General features: G+C 31.5%; 2 protein-coding genes across 2 annotated transcripts; both read left to right on the top strand.

Annotated features, from left to right (window-relative positions):
* The first annotated feature begins 109 nt into the window (after positions 1-109).
* On the top strand, positions 110-17630 carry LOC107370410 (uncharacterized). Its single transcript, XM_015938404.3, has 5 exons — positions 110-325; positions 434-610; positions 10269-10580; positions 15488-15907; positions 16527-17630. Exons 1-5 carry the CDS (start codon positions 284-286, stop codon positions 17022-17024), a joined length of 1449 nt encoding a protein of 482 aa, XP_015793890.2. The 5' UTR covers positions 110-283; the 3' UTR covers positions 17025-17630.
* LOC112539753 (uncharacterized) lies at positions 619-9096 on the top strand. Its single transcript, XM_025162503.2, has 4 exons — positions 619-7804; positions 7976-8047; positions 8110-8199; positions 8265-9096. Exons 1-4 carry the CDS (start codon positions 6755-6757, stop codon positions 8319-8321), a joined length of 1269 nt encoding a protein of 422 aa, XP_025018271.2. The 5' UTR covers positions 619-6754; the 3' UTR covers positions 8322-9096.
* Positions 17631-21426: the final 3796 nt, after the last annotated feature.

The following is a 21426-nucleotide window of genomic DNA, read 5'->3' on the forward strand; positions in this document are numbered from 1 at the left end:
AAATAAGAATCCAATGTACCTTGCGATTTTTATCTATTTTTACACCTGTTTACAATCGTAAATGACCAATTGTTAGTAGCAAACAGGTAAAGGTAGAAAGAGAAAGTGGAAGTAGTGAGAAAGATAAAGAGAGAGAAAAAAAGAGAGAAAAGAAGAAGGAGAAGAAGGAGGGAAAAGTGAAACAAGTATAATCTTTTTTTGCTCGCATTTGATTCTTATTAACAGTATTTTTGTGGTTTGGTCAACATTATTGTTGCCTTAATATTCATTCACAGCCGACAACATGCATTGGATTATACTGTTAACCAGTTTACCCTTTATTTTGGTAAATGTCAATTATTTTCTTGTTTCTTCCATTGTCATTCGTGTCTTTATGTTTAACATTTTGTTGATTGTGTTTTACCATCTTCTTTCCCTTAATTCCATTTCTCAGGTCAACTCACAATCAGCTTCCAACGAACAAAGTTCATTGGAAATTTTGTGTCAACCAATTTGTCTCAATTCAATGAATTCCAGGTCGTCACCAGGTTTACCCATTTCATCGCATCAAGATCCAACCAGTGTAAAAAACAATGACAAGCAAGAGTCAACAATCAAGGATAAACCATTGGTAAGTTCATTTTATTTTCACTTGAAACAATCGTAACCAATGGACAAAAATGACGAAAATTTCGGATCAAACCCTTTTCATTTGTTGCATCAATTTTGCAAGTAATCAAGAGTTGGATTCAGTTAACTGGGAAACGCTTTCATTTCCTAGATTAAGCCGTCTGCTTTCAATTGCCAAGTGGATTAAACAAAAGTGAATGACCAATCATTGTTGGTTAAAATAAATACTTTTCATTGAGTTTACTTTAATGAACAGTGAAAACCTTAACTCGTCTCAATTGGTGTTAATGTTGATAAGCAAATAAACTTATTTTTAATTTTTGCATCAATAACAGCCGATAAAAGGTAAACTCTTGTTCAACTTTCAACACTTAACACTCGGTACAACGGGATAAACCTGATATCAACTTGAGTTACATTGAAATAGATTCTCAATATTCAGTAAAAATGCAAACGCCTTCACAAATGATAAGCTTTATTAATTAAAACAAATTAACAAGTTTAACTCTTTTATAATACTAAAGATTTTAGAAAAAAATTGCCTTTTCATTCAAATTAACCAAACATCCAATACTTAAACCTGTAAACTGGATGTAAATCATCAATAACTCACATAATTAAACATCTTTCAACTTATTGACTTTAAACATTTTAGCTTGAAGGTAACAATCAAAGTTGATCAAAGTCAATAAACATAGTTGGTGTTTAAGTGTATTTATAAACATGATAACAGTTTAACCATTTAACCAGCTTCAAGTGACTTTTAATAGGGAAAAGTTTAATTCAACTTTTCCATTTCAGTTTTTGGTTCGATACTGATGATGACCAAAAAGGATAATTAACAATTAAAAATGTAAAGGGATTGAAGCAAAGTAAAGAGGAAAAAGGAATTATCCGGAAGGCAGATTGCCAGGTTAATCGGTGTCAATTAAAGTGCTAAAAAATACAATCGACTCTTAGCCTTAGGTTTGATTCAGGCTCAACAAGTTTCTCCACTAATCTTGTGATTTATCCAGTGTTGGACTCTCATTACTCTTAGCACAAATCATATGTGTGTTGACCTGCAAGATGAACGTTTTTTTTCATCGAAAAAAAGTTCTTTTAATCAAACAGAAAATTTTATTCGTGATTGTTTCAGATGATTCAATGTTATTTCTCAACTTTGCATCATTACCTTTTCCTCTATTTGATTGAATTTAATCATCGATTGTTGATAATTGTGCGCTTTATCAATGTTTTAGCAAGTAAATGAGAGATGATGTTGAGTCACAAAAAGGCAACAACAAACTCGATCAAGGTTAGCAAATTTGGTTAATCTAATTGTATAATCTTTTGAGTATAACCATTAAGGCTCATCAATAGGTCGTCAAGTGAGCCTTATTAATGATCAACATGATTGTAATCAAGTTAATCAGCGTTTTCCTTTCCTCAAGGGTCATCATCATCATCATTTTTCTTCACCACTGTTTAACATATCCTGTAATGTAAAATATGAAAAAAACTAACGATTGGTATTTATCAAAAGTCTATCAAAGAGCGAGAAAAAAAAGTTGATCAGAATGATTTATCTCTAAATGACATTAAATTGATCTTTAAAGGCCATTAATTGTAGCAGATTGATGCGCGTTTATCAGCCGTTTAACTTTGACACCAATCATCATCAGTTAATTGTGATTATCATTTGCAACTGTTTAGTCAATGTTGCTATTGCAAATGTTATGATAAGGTTCAATCAAAGATAAACTATTCTTTACCAAATGAGAAGACTTTTTGTCTTTTTCAGCATTTCATTGTAGCCAAACCTCAAGATAATGCGATTTGAAATCAACAGGTTTAATTATTTCAATCATCAACTCATCAATCATTAGTTAGGTTTGCTTGTTAACCGATAATCACAATAAAGCACAATATCAAACTTGTAAAAGTTTTCAAATTGTTGCTCATTTGCGTTTCTGCAACTTCATGTTAAAGCAATAAAACAAATTGCAAATTCATTGACAGTCAATTATAGCCATTGAATGGCCAAGTAAAAAATAACATTGAAACGACATTCAGAATGAAAAATAACTCAAAAATTGATTAGCATCAAATTATCACCTTTGTCCACTCAATCAATTCATTTTTTGTCACTTCAACTCACTCTTAATCAGTTGTGAATTGTAAATGAAAATGTTGTGAAACAAGAGTTGAATTGACTCAAAATTGAGTTGCAATTGAATAATGATTTGAGACAATTTGCAATATTTTTTATGCAAAACGATTGTTGATTTGTGGAAATGAAAAGAGATAAAAGCGATTAAACATTTTAAGGTTAATGTTGATCTTGATTGCTCTTTATCATGATTTTGTAGTTGAATGAAAAAAGCAAAGTTGAAAATCCAATGTTGATATGATGAGACTATTGCGAGAGTAAATTGTTTCCAGGTTAACAAAGACAAATGACATTAAACGCTTGGTTAATCACTTTTGTAACTTGACATTACCGACCATCGGAATCACTTCAATCTTAGATTGGAAACAATGCCTTTACTCAGATAAGTTAATGATGTTATTGATCTGATAATTATAAATGGAACCTTTAAAAGCGACTTTCACTGTTTCCAGGAAATCAAGGTTTTTCTTCTCTAAATGTTTTTCTCTTTGATTGACCATTTCCGAGTTGATTGACAGTAAATATGTAAACATTTTAATCGACTGTAAATCAAGTTCATTAAACAATGAAACAAGAATGGTTTACTGGTCAATCATAATGAATACTTGAACAACATTGTTCAACATTTATTTTTCATTGTAACTTGATAGTTACCTTTAAGCTCTTCCACTTGTTTTAATAATAACTCACTGTTTAAAGTAATAATTGAATTGATATCAACATTCACTTATCAATGTCAACCAAATCATGGTCTGGTAAGCTTTTTGTTTCAATACAATGTTAACCTTTCAATGGCTTTACTTGCCATTCATTGTTCACGAGTAAAGTTTTCACCGTTTTTACAATTAAAATGGTAAATTGATTGTTGATCAATTAGCTATTTAATTTGTTTGAATATTTTCAATGGTCAATGTTTACCTTTGAAGAGAAACTTTTTTTGCAAAGTTTTTCTTTGTTTTTTTTTCTTCTTCATTGTAATGGTTAGAGATGAAGGTATTAAAGCTTTAAAAGTTCATTAGTTAATGGCCAGGTAATGATTAGCACCAGTATAACCTCGATTACGTTAATATAATCAGAGTTTTAATCAAGATCAGTTAAGGAAAGCTTCAAGTCAGGTTTAAAATATTAAGATAATAGTAAACCTTGATTAAATTGATACTCAAATGTGGTATGAAACACCTTTTTATTGATAACAAAATGAGCCTTTTAATTTGCAGATAATTGTTTCATTGGATTTGTTTGTTTTCAACTGCCATCATTTTCAATGAATACAACCATAGATTATTGATGTTCAGTTTAAGTATAAAGGCAAGGTAAAACTCACTGGGAACCGATAAAAGTGAAACATGGTTAAATTGATTTTAAATGAAGGTTACAGTAATTGTTTCCAAAAAGACCCTCATCCAAACAAGATTGGTTGAGTGTCGAGAGAAAAGTTTTTAAAACAAATGCAGGATCCATTCAACTCTACCTCAACGGGTTGCACCGTCCTGTTGGATCTCAACACTGACCATTGACTTTTCCTTCTTTTCCTTCACTCTGTTTCTCTTAGCCTAGTCAATGAAACTCTTGAATCGTTTGCTCTTCTTTTCCTTTCTCATAACATGCTAATGATAATCAGATAATTTTTCAATTTTTTTTGAGAAAAGATTTTCCAATGAGTTTTGATAGTTTGAAAAGTTTCTTCAAATAGTTTGGTTCAGACAATATTATCGCTTTTATCGAATCGACTGATTTCTCGTCGTGTTGTTGCGTGGTCGCTCGTAATGAACACAAAGAGCGATGAATAATGATAACGAATTTGCAAATGTGGAAAAGCGGAAATGAAATTGACCAGTTGGTGAGGAAATGACCAAAAGTATCAGATTGATAGAGTTATTATTAAAAGTTTTTGTTTCCATTAAAACAATTACATTTGTTGTTGGTTTTCTAGGTGCAGTAACAGTCGAGTGGGATGAGGATGAGAGAGATGAAAATTAGGTTGAAGTGTTGGCTAAATGGAAAAGGATAAACTTGTCTTTCAAGTAAAACTGCATCCATTAATTAATCATTATCATTTTACGAAAAAACCAAAATTGAAAAGCAAAATGAATAAATATTTTTGTAAAGACAACAGCAAACTCACTAGAAACGGTCAATTATTCATTCAATGGAATCACTTGCCTCTTCTCAATTAACATCATTTTTATGGTCAATCACAATTTACAAAAAGAGTAAATGAATAATGAATACTCAATGATAATTGTTGCAATAGTTTCTAATGTTTCTAAATATTTAATTAACTCGAGCATGATTAATGTTTGCTCATGTTTAAATGACAATCATTAATACAGTTTCCATCTCAAGCCTAACCTATTAAGGTCAGTTTAATTATATCTCCAGCAATGAGATGATACTTGATGCTTTTTGGTCAACAGTAAAAAAAGTAAAAGTGATTATCAAGTTTGTTTAATCATTACCATTGTAATCAAATTGATTGTTAAACTTGACTTGGTGATTAAATTGTTGCCTCATTGTGATTGTTTGCTTTTTGATAAGTGAAGAAGAAAGAGAGAAAAGTTGAAATCTTTTCACGACTTCAATTGTATTTAATGTTAATTGTTGTACCTTTTTTAACTGTTCAACTACTCGTAACTGACCAACTCACTTGCCTTTTGGTAATGAAAAGTTTCTCACTTTTGGCTACCAAAATGTTCAACTATTAATTAATAAATGCAGTAGTTAGAGGTCAACTCATTATCATTGTTATCATTGTTTCTTATTTTACCAGTTTACCCATTTATCAACCCAAATTTGACCTCCCTAGACAAACACAAGTTTTTACCTGAAAAAAAGTAAAAGTGTGTTTATTGTTCAAGCCAATTGTGCAATTAAGGTTTCAATTTTTGCACTCAATTTAACATGCGATCATCCTTTGATCATGTTTGCAACTTTAATTGAAACCATTTGTGACTACCTTTTGGATCCTTTAGTTTGAAGGTTGACCAATTAACCAATACAATAAGCTAATATCAATGATTGGGAAAACTTACCTTTTCTTGTTTGTTGCGAGTTTTGAACAAGATTGGAAAATTGAATTCACTGAAAGACCGAAAATGGGCACGAAATTTTTTTTCGTTTTTTCTCATTTCGATAATCACTTTGCTGAAATGTACGAATGGCTTTATTCAGGCTTGGTTTTATTTCAGATTAAAGGAAAAATGATTTATCGATTTTAGCATAAACTGTTAATAAGGAACAAATTGATGGTTTGCTAATTAAATTAAATCTTTTTTTCGTGTTCGACAATCGAATCAATTTGTCCATATTTGAACAATTTCTTGAGCATGAAGTTCCATAAATCATTTTTTATCTGAAGAAAAGTTTTATAGTCAATGATGAAATTGAATTGATTGGAAATTTTGGTGAAAACGAAAATGAAAATCAATTGGATTTAAATCTACTGGGCTTGATATTATTGTCTACTAATTGATTTTGAACAGTCGAAGTGCATTGATATTTTCATTGAATAATTTTACATGATTAGTCAACGATAATTATAATTGAAATGTTTACTCTCGGGCTATTTTCAGATAAAAGAATTAATTAAATTTTGTTTCCATTACATTTTAAAATGATTACTGAAACGACTTGCTCATGAAACCATTCATCATCTTTGTAGTGGTTTCAGGTAAATGACAAGTTTATTGTTAATCAATTGTTGAAAGAAAACTTTACAAGTTTGGAAAATTTGAAATCGAACCATTTTGTCGATTAATTTTCATGTAAAACTTGATTCAATTATTGATTGAAATTGATGAACCAAACCATTCTAAACCATTAGTTGTAAAATTAGTTTCGAGCAAATTGAGTTTCCTTAAAACCTAGAGACTTTGCATAAATATTTACTTTTGAATCATTTAAGTTGGCATTTCATTGAAGTTTCCTCAAAATAATGAAAACGTCTTGTAATGATAGCATCTTGTAACATGATGTTTTCGCTGAATTCACTTGATGCTTCACCCTTCAACTGGAGCTATTGAAAATAGAATGCCATGTAAAATCTGTCAATCCATGGAGTCCAACCTTTACTCAGATGAAACTCTGGTCATCAATTGTATGCGTCACTTGAAGAAATTGTTTGATTGGCTTTTGATTCTTAAAAAGGGTTACCATCAAGATGCGCCAACAGTACCCAAGAAGACCATCTATCGACTAGCCGCTGCTCGCTCGTTGACCTATTTGGTTACATTTCGAATGATCTTTTGCCTTTCCATTGATGATGTTCACTTGAAGTATCTACTCGGGTATCCTTACAAGGAAAATGCTGAAGGAGTTCTTCTTTCTATTCTCATGTCTTTAACTTACATTTTATTTTCATTGCTTCGTGAGTTGGTCTATTACTTTGAGTCGAACGGTAAAATGGCCGTCACAGTTGAATTGAATTACTTGTTGGCACTAACACCGGGACAACTCCATTCACTCTCTAGATTAAAAGTATTTATCCGTTACATGAAGTACTTCCTGCCCAATTGGATTGCTTTATTTTACTTTTTCCTTTGCATGACACCGATATTCTCAATTCAAATTCGACTGATTAACCCTGACATTTGGACAAACCATGTCTACATTATTTCGAGTATCATATGGATGATACCTGAAGCGTTGACCATAGTTTACGTTGTCGGTGGTTTGATTATATTTTTTGGGCACGCATTGATGTTTTTAATGATCTATTACAGTAGACTTTGTTACCTGTTGCACCAGTTTGGTCGACTTGTTGAAATGGAATGTTCAACAACTCAGGCCAATGAACTTTTAATCAAATTGAATTATTCGTTTATCAAGTTTCTCAACGATATAACAAAACAGGCCTACGATGTGAGATATGTCTGGTTGTACATGTTGCTACTCGCATGTGGACTCAACAATACCTGCCTCTATTGCGGGACCATTAAACAGATCAAGCCAATTATACTGGCCTTTTCATTGACAATTTATGGCGTTTGTGAGTTTGTTATTTCAGCCATTGCTATTCACAAGGCTGGTGAAATCATTGAAAAGGTAATGCACAGCAATAATGGTAGAGTAACCAAAATAAAAAGCTGAAACTAATCAAATCTTGAAATTTTGAAACACTTTATCAATATTATTATCATGTTTATGCTCAATTCAAGTTTGAATCGTTGATCTTAATGTCATTGAATTTAAATCAATTTTTAATATTTATTGCAGATTTATGCAATCCATAATCACTATATAAAATTATCGTTAAAATTGAAAACTCGCCTGGATACAAGGTTAAAGGTAACAAAACTGCTGAAGATTCACATTTGTAATGTTTCTAAGTTTGTTTGTTTCTTGGCCAGGTTCTTGAGATATTACAGCGGATAATGAGTCCGAGAGCTTGTCCAACTATCGGAGACTTTTTCGAGATCAAGAAAAGTGTTGTCATGACTGTAAGCCATGGGATTGGTTGCTTGAATATTAACAAATTGAATAATTGAATAATTTTCTTTTGCAGTTTATAATGGAAAATATTTGTCTAATATTGCTGATAACTGTTAATGCAAATCGGTAGCAACACTTGTTACTCTCAAAAACGATCCAGTTTCAGCAGAATGATTCGCAATACCAAGCGGCTCTTCAATAAACTACAATTTTCATTCAGTTTCATTGCTTAATTAACCAATAAGGTTAATAATAATCTTCAAGTTAAAAATTTACTTTTTTCTTGCTTATTCCGATTTTTGAACAAATTGGAAAATTAAACTCACTTGAAAAGACCAAAAATGGTCACAAAATTTTTTCGTTTTTTCTCATTTCAATAATCACTCACTAATCATTTTATCCAATATTCAATCAAATCGTTTTCAATTCAGGATTGGTTTCCTTTACTTTAGTTGAATCAAATCGCTTGACTAAAGGAAAAATCTTTTGATTCTTGCATGAACAGTGAATAAGGAACATATTGATGGTTTGCTTATTAAAAATCATCCAATAATCATTCACTAAATGTCCGTATTTTGACGAACTCTTGGTACCAAAGTTCCATAAATTAATCTTTGATTTGCTTTTGTGATCCAAACTGTAGTTGTATAGAGAAAGTCTTCAATTCCACTAATTATAAGAACTGAACTCAAGTGTCAACTCAAAAGTCAAGTTGTTTCACATCTCATTGTCCATTATGGACTTTGTGCTCAATCAAACAGGCAAGAAACAAAGCTAATTAATATATTCATTTAATAATCATGATTATTATTAGTCAACTGCAATTATAACTTTAATAATTGTAAAAATAATGTTTCCTCTGAGGCTATTTACAATAAAAATTGGTATAATTGCATTTCTCTTCATTACAGTTAAGCCACAAAAATGATTTACTCAAAGCAACCATTTATCATCTTGGGTTTCACTGAAATGACAAGTTTATTGTTAATTCATTGCTGAGTAAACTTTACAAACTTTAAAAAAACTTGAATGAAAATTGAAAACTGAATCCAACTTGTTCCATGATTATCAAAGTTTCTTGATTCAATCTTTAACTTGTTGAAAGTGAATAAAATTTTCTGATTGATTCCAACTGAATGTTTATACAGAAAACCTTTGGTTAAGCACAAAGTTAGCAAAAAAGTTTAAACTGATTGAATAATTAGCAGTTAGTCGAAAGCAATAAATTAATGATTGACGGAAGAAAATGAATTTTCTGATATTAATAAGCTTTTGGTGAATGTCGATGATTATCGAAGGAAATGCAATCCATTGCATAAACAAAAGGCGCTCCTTTAAAACAATTATTAGCAACCAAATCTGATTGAACAATCAATAAACAGTAAAGTTTTCTTTTTGTTTCACCGATAAATTGCTTGTTTTATCAACAGCAATTAATTAACTATCATGCCAGGTTAAAAGGTTGAAAATTAATGTTCAATTTTGGGTTAAACTCTTAAACTCGACTCTTGTTGATATTGAATGCGATTGTTAAAAGTTGAATAAGTTTTCACCAAAAGTTAATCTTGCAATTGAAAGTTGAATTGGTCAACAATTTTTTACATGAACCTGTTGATTGATTACTTTACAGTTGTAAATCAAAGCTGGACAAAAGTTTTTGTACGCTTTTCACAATTAATTGATAAACAAATTTTTTCCATTTATTCTCATCCATTTGTACTTGTCATTGTTATTATAAGCTCAGGTGTCCAATAAATAGGTAAATAGCCAAATGTCAACAAGATTGTTGATTGACCTTAAAGCTGTGCTTATATTTAACATTTGTTTATCCATATTGACATCAATTGTCTTTGAGTCATTAAATTGAGTTTTGTCAAAGTTGATGAATCGATTTCAATTTTAAGAAGAGTGTTGAAAGCATGAAACACTTTAACAACAAATGATAATCAGTGTCCATGGTTTGATTGATTCATTGGTTTGATCCGAAAAATTTCATTTTACTAACTTCATTGCTCCAATTTCAATTGATTAAATTTTCTGTATTTTTTTTCTTCATTTCAATCAAACATGGAAACAGGAAAAGCTAATTGTTGTGACTGACAATGGGAAAGATGGAAAGTCAGGTGAGGCTATTGAACGGAAAGAGAATGGATTAAATGGTGAAGAGAAAATGTTGATTCGCAAATCGAGTGAATCTGCATCTCGAGATAATCAGTGGAATTCAAGTCGTTGGGCAAAGTTACCAATTCGTCCACCTAAGCTTCGATTTGGATCTAAACCAGTTGCCACCAAGACTAGGCGCATTGCTTATGGTTCAATGGTTAAAACTCGAAGTTTGTCCAAAGAAGATTCCAATCTGATTCCAATTGCTTATACAAACTCATCTCAGGTAAGATGTTGTTGCAATAAGAATTGAAATTCATTATCTTTCAGTCTTTCCTGTTTAGAGTATCTGGTAAAAGAATCAAAATTTTCTGTTTTCAGGTTTAAATTTACTTTTGGATCAACATTAGATTGGCCTTTAACATAGTTCATTTTGAATTGCATTGAGTCTCACTGGCTGTGTAACCCTTAGTTAATGATCTAACCTTGCATTTGGACACTTTTCATTGGTCAAAACTAGTCAAACTGAATGTCAAGCTAACCATTTTTGTTTCATTTTTTGTCGGTTGACCAAACTTTTTACAACTTATTTTATCTCCTTGACCTGCTCCTGAGTCATTAATTGAAACTAGTCGGTAAAGTAGATCAAATTGAATGACAAAATGTGTGTAAACAGAGAGCACAAGATGCAAAAGGAAAGTTGAGTTGAAAAAAAGACGAAGTTAATGATTTTGTTTAGTCTATTTAAGGCTTATCAATTGTTGGATCAACTTCAGTTAATTTATTTATACATTCAAAGTAGTCTAGCAACTGGGTATTTGTTTATGTTGATGAATTTCAAAATGTAATATCATCAGGTTAAACATGAACTCATGTCGACTAATCCAATGGAATAGGTGAAAATGAATTGAATGCTAATTATCACATCAAAATGACAGCCTATTCCAGGTGAAAAGTTTTGCTAACAAAATTGAATCAATAAAAGTACTAATCTGTTCATTAATAAGCGGATTAACTTTGTGGATGCCAATCATCATTACACTTATATTCACTTTATGCAAATATTACATCAAATGCCTGAAGTATTATCGGAAAAATTGAATTGTATGAGTAAAAGAAAAAAAAGGTTACACTTTTACAAATGATATCGAGCCAGTGACATACTTGATGTGAATTAAATCCAATTTTCCCAGCCAATAAGTTGATCTCAGAGAAAATGTTGATAATCAATAATTAGTTAATGAAATCGACAAATCATTTTACCATGAAATCAAATCAACTATGATTAGGTTTTACCGTGAAAAAGTAAGCTTTGTGAGAGAAAAAAATATCTCAACATTGGACCGCTTAGACTAATGGTGATAAATTGAAATTTAATTTATCGAAAAATGTAAAGTTTACAATTTAGTCTCATAAAGCTTGGTTAATGATGTTTGGAAAGTTGTAGTTGTAATTGATTTGTTATGTCACAAAATTAGTCCAAGAATATTAAAGCAAAATATTTCTGCAAAAGTCAAGTTAACTTGAAAACAAAGCAGAAGCTTAGACACGGAGTCAACCCAGGACCAAGCACTGTCTAGGTTGAGCATAAACAGTCTTGAGGCATTTGAATCCCAAAACTAGTCCAAGAATATTAAAAGTAAATTGTTTCTGCAAAAGTCAAGTTGACTTGAGAATATAGCAGAAGCTCGACTTGGTGCCAACCCAGGACCAAGCACTGTTTAGGTTGAGTATAAGCAGTCTTGAGCCATTTGCTCGACTTAACTTGACTTTTGCAGAAAAATTTTACTTTTAATATTCTTGGACTAGTTTTGTGACTCAAATGGCTTAAGACTGTTTATGCGTAACCTAGACAGTGCTTTGTCCTGGGTTGACTCCAAGTCGAGCTTCTGCTTAGTTTTCGCGTTGCTTTTTGTTGCAACAAAATGTGAATAGATTGACTGTTGGACTAATTAATAGTCGAGTTATCGTCTGATCTGAATTGCTTTAACCATTTGCATTTACTTTGAAACGGTAGTTCCGATAATCGCACTATTAATCTTTTGTTGCCTTTGATATTTGATCAATAAAGATCAGTAAATCAGGAAATGGCTTTTGAAAATTTTCATATCAACCATGATAATGGTAATAATGAGAGTGATGATCTTGATTATCTCAATTGCTTTAGAAAACAATAATAACGGTTAAACAAGATTTTACGATATTTCATGGTAAACAATGGATAATAATAATTCACGAAAAAGTTTAACTTTTATCAGCTCTTGGATTAATCTTGGTACAAAATCTAATCCAACAATTCATTCATCTTCATCATGTTTCATTGTCATGCTTTTCAATACTACGTTTCTCTTCCGTTTCTTTTACCGCTTTCTCCTGACCTTCATCATGATTCCATTATTTGCCGCCTTTATTTTCACTTTTACACTTTAAATTATTCCAACAGCTTCAATTGTTAACAGTTGATTGCCACTCTTTTTTCACACTAAATCTCAATTGATCACTCAACAATTTTATTAACTCGACCAATAAACTTGTTTCAATCAACTTTTCAATCATCACTCAATAAGTGATTAAAAGTGTGACAAAACAAGACTGTTAACCACTTTCGATGTAATTACATTTTTATCAGTAAATTGTTATTCCACTATTACAAGGGTTAATCCAATTCAATCCTTGGTAATTTCATGTTGAATAAAACTTTTCATATCCGTGTTTACCTGGTCAGTTTACCATCAAACTGTAAGGCCCAATCAAGGTGAGAATAATTAGTTTGGTATCAATTTCAATCAAAGCAAAAAAACGTAATTTTAATCAAATGAAGAAGCTTACCTTTTAAGAATTGATTTTTAATTAGCACTTTAATCTGCTCAGAAGGCCGTCCAAGCTCAATACTTATGTCAGACTTGCCATATTGATTGAAATTGTTCAATAAAACTCGAAAATTATTGATCGAGAATTTTCCTAATTTTCACTTTTTCAATAAAAAAGAAATTAAAACGAAATTAAAATCAAAATCAGTAAAAATGGTTCAATTGGCTATCAATAGTTCAGGCCTTATGCTTGATTCGACAAAGAAAATTAATTGATTTTCAAGTTTAGTTGAATCAACTTTTATCGATCCTTAACATTTGAACCAATTTGGAATCATTGAAAATGATTAAAATTCTGATTAATTTGACTTGAAAATGAAAAGCGAAATGTTGATTAATTAATTGTTTGAATATTCAAAGTTTCGTATCAAATATTCAAACCTTGACTTGGACAAAATGCCATTAAAGTTGCCCAAAATTGAATTAATCAAATAATAGCAATTTCAATCGCAACCATGAAAAAAGTCAACAATAGCAAGAAGATTGTAAAGGTTGAATGGAAAGTGAGAGAAATGAGCAAAAAATGATTAAAAATAAGCTCAACAATAAGTTCATGATAGTGTTCAACAAAAGGCTAATTGTCTGAGCTTTTCATTTCACTTTTCATTGCTTCAATTGGCAATAGCCAATGTTATGAATCATTTAAAAGCTCAACCAAATTTAAATAAAAGTTTACAAAAGTATCAATATCAAAATTCATTTCATTGCAATTCATTATCATTATTATTAACTATTGACCTTGTTTTCGTGTTTCCTTTTTTTCGCTATTTGATAACTCTTTTCATATCATTTCAATTAGTTTAATTCAAAGTTTAATTAAAGTTTTAAAATGAAATCAAATTTTCTTCTTGTGTATAAATTCACTTAATTGTTTAGCCTTTATGGATTAACCATTTATGATATTTAAATTGGTCACTTTTGCCTTTTTTTGTAGTTGACTTTGTATTTAACTTTCTTCTTCTTGGTTGAAGCTCAATCCTTTTTTCATTTTGCTTTTATTGTTCTTGGCTTAAGGTCAGTTTGGGGTGGATTTAGATTAAGAGTTAACCAATTAAATGGACAAATGTAACCATTGGTGGCATTGAGTTGACTTTCAAGGTTAATCACAATTCATTTGCTCTACTATTAATGGTGTCTTCAGTTTAGCGTACAATTGAATCATCAAATGAGTCTGAAACTGTCAATTATAAACAGTTGAAAGTATTCATTTCTTGCTATTGAGTATTTAATTGTAGAGTATAAATGTTTATTCAATAGTTGAATCTAATTTTCTCTTTCAATTGATCAGAAACATTGGCTTTTACTTAAAATTTGAGTTTATTGTATCAATAGCAATGAGATCAATAACTTCGGTATTGGTACAATGAAGGTGTTTTCCCATTCAACATTCAACTGATATTTGTGATAAAGAGTTTGTGATTAACTTGAGAAGTTTTGATTTCAAAGTTTTCTAGTTTTTAATGGTCAGATGAATATTTGTGGATAGTGTTTGGGTAAAAATAATGAAAACTTTAAATGGTAATGAGATTTCGAGATTTTTCTTCTTTTCTGTTGTTTTTGTCATTTCAAGTTATTGTTAGTAAAATTTTCACCGATTTACAAGAAGTTGTTGAAAGCGGTTAAATGAGGATTAATGATTGTGACCACTTTAATGGAAGTGCAAGCAGTTTAAGCTTGATCGTGAAAATTGGACTTTTAAATGCAGTTAATAAATCAAGTCGTGCTTGACATAGATTGGTCGGAGTATGAAAGAGATAGAGAAAGGAAGAAAGAAAGAAACAAGTAAAGACAGCAAAAAGTCAAGAAAAGGAAAGTATTAAAGAGACTGGAAAGGTAAAAATTGACTCTCTTATGAACAAAATCTTGGTGTTGAAACAGAAATTTACCTTTTTTCCTTAAATGATACTTTGCAGTATTTGTCACAAAAACTAAAGCAAGCTGAACACGACAAGGATGTGTTGAAAAGTCACATCAAAATTGCAAGTTGAATCAACTTTTCGTTGCATTAAAAGATTTCTAATGCACATAAATTGAATCTACTTAAACAACTAAGGTTTATTAAAGTCATTTTCAAGTTTAGTTTTTTTGACATTTTGACTGTGAGTAAGTTAAATTTTAGGCAAAAAATATTGGTCATGATTTTGGGGAATAAAGTTAGAGTGGACATTTGATGGTGACGCTATTTTTGCTAGGAAATACATTGCAAGATAATTTTATCCAAAATTCTGTTCCTGATTGATAGTGACTTGCTGATTCTTTTTGTTGACCCTTCAACTTTGCTCTTGACCTATGGAATAATTTTAACTTTATCTTAACTTTTCAGACTACAAGCCATGATATTTTGGAACTTTCATCTTCAGAGAAGCGCACTTCTCGAATGAGAATTGGACGTCGACATAATCCTCAGGCAAATGATCATTTTGAAAGTGAACCAGATGAACTTGCAAAATCTTCGTCTATTGTAAGGATTAGAAATGACCTGATACCATCATCTTCACCTTCATTATTCAGATTCTCGACAAGTGGTGACACTCGAAGCAGTTCTTATCGAAACATACCCAAGCTATTGTTGCCCAAATTTTCTCGACCTGCAATGTACAGTCTCAACGGTTTCATACCCAAGCCCAACATACAACGTTTAACCACTTCAACCAGTACAACTGTGAAACCTTCCTTAATTAACCGGTTAAACCGTAAAGACTTTGCACGAAGTAACAATTTGGACAAAAACAATCAAAAAAAGGTAAGCTGGTAGGAGTAAAGGTTTAAAGCTTCATTTCACTTTCAACGAGTGAGCAAAGATCAAGCAAAGTTTTCTTGTTAAACAGTTAACTTGTAAACGGTCAAAAGATTGATTCAAAACAAGACATGAAAAAGAAGAGGTGAAAGTAAATGTTTTTTAAATAATTTTAGTTGCAGCAAAAGTAGAGCTATTGGTTAAGGGCGAGGCTGGTCAAGTTTTTTCATTTTGTGCTTAACCATTTCTTGACCATTAGATGATGGCTAATAGTGGCAGTTAAGTTTTTTGCGTCATTGTTACAGTTATTAGCTGTTTATTAATCATTACTCACAATTGTAAACTTGAACTTGCACTTAAATGATAATCTAATTTTTAACCAAATCTTATTAAGTATAATGTCAATTGTTGAAGTTAATCACTGCTTAGGTCACACATCTACAAGGAGAAACAATTAAAGTGAAAATGAACATTTGCGAACTAACAATTGGTTAATTAAGCAATCCCTTTGCTCTTGATATGTTAATAAATCAAATCTTTTTTTGTTCAGTCCATGACTCTGGATTTAAACCTTGGCCTCATCTTTGAAGATCGACTAATTAATGTCTTTTTATCATCATTTTAGCATGAAACAAAGCATCGTCAAAGTTTGGAAGATTCAGATAATTTGAAGACCAGCGGAAGTGTCAATCGGTTGTCTAAGCGGAGAGGTTATTTGTCGACATCCAAACAACGATCCACTCTTCCCAATGCAGATTCGAAGTACAAACTGGCTAATCGTAGAGGACAACCGGGTAAAGATTATCCCATGATCAACAGTATACCTAAAACATCATTTGACTGCAAGGATCACATTGGTGGAAGTGGATTCTATGCTGATCCAGAGACTGGTTGTCAAGTTTGGCACATGTGTCAAGGTCATCGAAAACATTCTTTCCTTTGTCCAAATGGAACAATTTTTAACCAGAAATCTGGTGTATGTGACTGGTGGTATAATGTTGACTGTGTTGAGTCACCCTTGACGCTCTTGGGGACAAGTGAGACAACTTTTCGTACAAGCAGATCAAATTCAATGAGCTTGTTTGACACTCTACTTATGGAAAGAAGACTGGCCTACCAGTGAAGAACCTAAGCGACAAAATTCCAATCGATTTGGCTTGGTCAATATTTCCTTGCAGTGCAATCACCAAAATGCTTTTATCAATTATTATGCAAATTGTCGACTTTCGACAAATTTCAGAGTTTTTGTAATCCATCACAAGATGTTAAACTTTTCAATCCAACTCAAAGTTTTTTTTTATCAAAATTTATTGGAATCCAGAACACTTTACAATTTAGATTATCAGAGTGTTTCATTTTATTTAGATTTTGTTGATTCTAAAGTCATTTCAAGAATTTTGTCCAGTTGGTTACCTTTTTTCATCAATATTTTTTATAAATCTTATTCATCTATTTTCTTTACCAAAAAATACACTGTTCATCCACCACAATCATCCCATCAGCTCATCATTCATACTTCAAAATTTCATCACTTACTTTATACAGTCAACAGCGGATGCCTTGGCTCATAGGAGATTCAACACTTTGCTGTGCAACTGGCTAAAATCACCATAACCATCATAACTTGCACTCTATTATCAAATGTTTAAGATTGTATATTTTTTCCATTTGGGTTTCAAAATGTAATTTATTTGTTTGTTTTTTAAAGTAAAAATATTTTACCAAATAATATCTCATGAACAATTTCCTCATCTTATTCAATCATGTATCATGAATTTCACTTTTATGCCCCATAAGCCTACTAGCATTTGAACTCTTGGGGCTTTTCAAGATACTGGATACACAAAAAGCAATAACCAAATTAAATTTTTTCATTAACATCAATTAAAAATATATTTTTTCCCCTTTGTCAAGTTGAACGATTTTACAGGCGAAACATTTACACGTTAAAGTTTGCGTGGCGTCCTCTAGAATTTGAATAATCAACTACCTCAAATAAAAAGTACATTTTTCACTGAATTCAAAGTATCATTGATGACTCATTTTTGAGCTTTTTTGCTTACTAATAAATGCTTTTTAGGAAACATTCATTTATCATTCCAATGCAAAAATTGTGATCGAATGATCGAATGACGAGCGAAAGATCAGAGTAGTCCGAAAATTGAAGTTATTGATGCTACAACAGACAGACCAATTTTTGAACCAATAGACGTAAAAACTCATACACCATTGAGTCGAAACATTGCTTTCATAGTAGTAGTAAAAGTACACAATCTAAATCCTCTACACAATCTAACCCTAGTACATAATCTAGATTCGAGATTAATACAGAAGTGAATACAACAAATGAAATTCTGATCATTGATCGCATGATCAAGTTCACTTTAATTTAATGTTCTGGTCCTGACATCTGTTTGTTTGTATAGTAACTTGTAGAATCATGCTGATTTTCCATAAAGTATGACATTCATTGTCAATACTCTGAAACAATTTTAGTTTGCAGCTTTTTCGATAACCAATGAAAACCTAAAAATCTAACCCTAGTACACAATCTAACCCTAGCACATAATCTAACCCCTACTAGACATTATTATTGACAATATGAACAACATTAAAAACTAGAAAATGAAGGTCATTGCGAGCAAAACAAACTTTTAAATTTAAACTCGGAAAAACCCGAAACGTTATACAAACAGCTATGTTCAACCTTGATACAGTATGATGCGGAAGAGTTATCTAGCTTTCAAACTGCTTTTTTAATATGCAATTTATGCATCAAAATGTAAACAATTTAATTGATTTTGACGTATAACGAGAAGTGAAATTGAAACAACGTTGCAAACACATGCGATTAATACAGATATGCATACAATTTGACCATGGGATTTAGTATAAATGCCGATGAAGTTTTGATCAATTTCATATTCAATTTTTACATCCAATCAAGTTGATTTTATTAGTTTCGTGGTTCTCAAATCTCCAATACTTGTAAATTTGTATCAAGTTAAGATTCACTCTTTGTGATACTTTTCAGTCATTGATTATATACAACAAAAATTTTATAAAAAATCACGTATTGGTTTAACCTACTTATTGTTTGATTTGAATCGATTGGAACCTATTTTATTTTATTGATAGATGCCATTGCCAAGTGTTGACAATTCCGTTCGATTACACTATCATAAACTTATTTTCAAATGTCATCCGATGCGAAATAAGATTCGTTTTCTCTTTTGGTTTTTGGTAAGTTGTAATGGTTTTCTTTGCAACAATGAAATTAAACAGATAGATGATATCGTTAGAAAGCTTATTGGCAATAGGAGAGTGCATACAAGGAACATATGAGATTTATGTAAACTGGCAAAAGCAAGGAACAGTCTGCTGAAGCGCCCAATAACAGAAGAAGTCATCGAAGAATTGCTTTATCGTCTCCACATTTTTCATCACGAAATAGCTGACAAACTAAATTATTACATTTATTTTCTCTCATAATTTCTTAATCTTTGTTTTCATTTTGAAAAAGTTTATTTGCGTTTACCCTCGAAGATGTTGATGGTGATGCATTTAGATGCTAATTCTATGAAATATGTCAAATTGACCTTTGAAATTGAAACATTGTTTGTAAAGCTGATTCGAATTTATGTTCAAAACAAATCGGGCTTCAACGCGGAAGTATATAAACTGAATGATTTTGAATCAATTTTGCATTCCAATTCAGTTCTCAATTCATACCTTTCATGTGTTAATTTCATCTTACATACTAGTATTACCTTAAAGTAACTTTGCTCAACTTACAATCCTTTTACTTTGCCTCCGTGGTGAGATTTCTCATAGTCTCCAGTTCATCATTTTTGTGTCTTTTCAGGGTTTCGTTGGGAATTTGGATCACCAGATTTGCCTCGCGCTGCCTTTGTCTGTATTTCTAAGCTTTTCTATTTGCTCTACTTAGCCCGAACTAAAACTCAAACTTAAAGTAAACTTGCAATTTGTTATTCTTGCTTTTGTTCTTTTGTATTGATGCATTTGAAACTTTTTGTATTGGTTTTCGTGCAAATTTTTTTCATTTATCTTAACCTTGTTTTGAATTAGTTTTGAATTTTACTTTTGCTTGATTTGCATTCAAGTTTTGAATTGATTCAAAATGAAACTTTGATTTTGATTGTGTCTTTCGGATGAATTTTGAATTGAAAGTTTTGCAGAGATTTTGTATCAATTTCAATTTCAATTGCAATTTTTGATTGTTCTTAGTTAGCTTTTGTGTTGCTTTACACTATTGTAACAATAAAAGGAGACTGTATTAACCAAGAACGAACCGTAATGATTACCACTTTATGGAGAAAGCAAAACAACTTCTAATAACGTATAAGTTTAATGTGAGGATTAAGATAAGGTTACAAATAAAGTTAAAGTTACAATCAAGGGAACATGGGGTTTAGTTGGTAGCGTAATCTAGATATTCTAGTTCATAATGAGGATCTCTCTTGATTCAGCTTACATATATGTACTAAGTAATAATAAGGGTAACATTCTGGCATCAATCCTTTTAAGGTTGACACCATGCAAGGTTAGACATAATTATGAATGACAGGATGCTTCAAATATGGAGTAGAGAATGATGAGAACGGAAGATCTGAGGGATTGAGTAACTGAGAAGGATATAATTTTCGTCACATCACCCCACTTCTAAACCAAGAATCGGTCCTCCGATTAGGAATAAGGTCAACGGAATGAAATTGAAGTTTTTCCATAGGAACGTATTTGATTTACGCGCTGTGTGTAGTTTCAGAAACAGAGGGTGTTGATGGAAAAACAGCTGGTTGGTCAGTTAAGTAAAAGTTCCTCTTTTAAGTCTCGTGAAATTTGCAGCTTTTTTAGTCTTTCAATTACATTGTGCCTTATTTACGAGTTCAAAACACTCAAAAGGTAAGAAAATAAAGGGAAAGAAGAGGAGATTCCGGTGTGGTCTTTAGGTAAGTTGACACTACTTCTACTATGCTCTAATTTATTGTTTCTCTTTGTCAAACAGGTTTTTAGTTTCCTTCATAGCTCCCTTAAAAGCTCCCTCGGCAAGTTTTTTTCGTTCAGAAGCGGTGCTATCTGTTGGCTATCAAATTCACTATTTTTCTTTGGCGTCAAATTTGAATTTAAAAAAATCATGTTTGGTTTATTTTTATCTTTTCTGGCCTTCCTTTGTCTTGCTCTTATTCCTCAAGGTAAAACTAACTAGAATCCTTGATGATTTGATTGTCTTAGTTGGGCGAAAATCATTCTTTCTTTTTCAGTTCATGCAATTCCTGTTGTCCCCTCCTCTGGCACTAACCAAGATGGCCAACAAAATCCCTCGACTGAAAATTCAGAGCAGGTAGACAGTCAACAGCAGCAAGGTCAGAATGATGGAGAACAACAAGAAATTGGACATGGTTCGAATGTAATTGCTGGAGAGGTAGAAGAAGAGCCCGGTCCATCCGTTCAAACTACTCTGATGCCTGATAACTGTGTGTCACCTTGGCCTTGCAAAACTAAGT

Source organism: Tetranychus urticae, chromosome 3, assembly GCF_039701765.1.
Source record: "Tetranychus urticae isolate SD_2017Ah chromosome 3, NJAU_TeUrti_SD_1.0, whole genome shotgun sequence".
In the NCBI taxonomy this organism is placed as follows: Eukaryota; Metazoa; Arthropoda; class Arachnida; order Trombidiformes; family Tetranychidae; genus Tetranychus; species Tetranychus urticae.

Bases quoted from the DNA above. Each gene is read 5' to 3' on its own strand.
- LOC107370410 (XM_015938404.3), top strand. From the start codon at position 284: ATGCATTGGATTATACTGTTAACCAGTTTACCCTTTATTTTG. The intron at 611-10,268 runs GTAAGTTCATTT...ACATGGAAACAG, and splicing joins CAATCAAGGATAAACCATTG to GAAAAGCTAATTGTTGTGAC. The intron at 15,908-16,526 runs GTAAGCTGGTAG...TCATCATTTTAG, and splicing joins ACAAAAACAATCAAAAAAAG to CATGAAACAAAGCATCGTCA.
- LOC112539753 (XM_025162503.2), top strand. From the start codon at position 6,755: ATGCTTCACCCTTCAACTGGAGCTATTGAAAATAGAATGCCATGTAAA. The intron at 8,048-8,109 runs GTAACAAAACTG...TTTCTTGGCCAG, and splicing joins GCCTGGATACAAGGTTAAAG to GTTCTTGAGATATTACAGCG. The intron at 8,200-8,264 runs GTAAGCCATGGG...TTTCTTTTGCAG, and splicing joins AGAAAAGTGTTGTCATGACT to TTTATAATGGAAAATATTTG.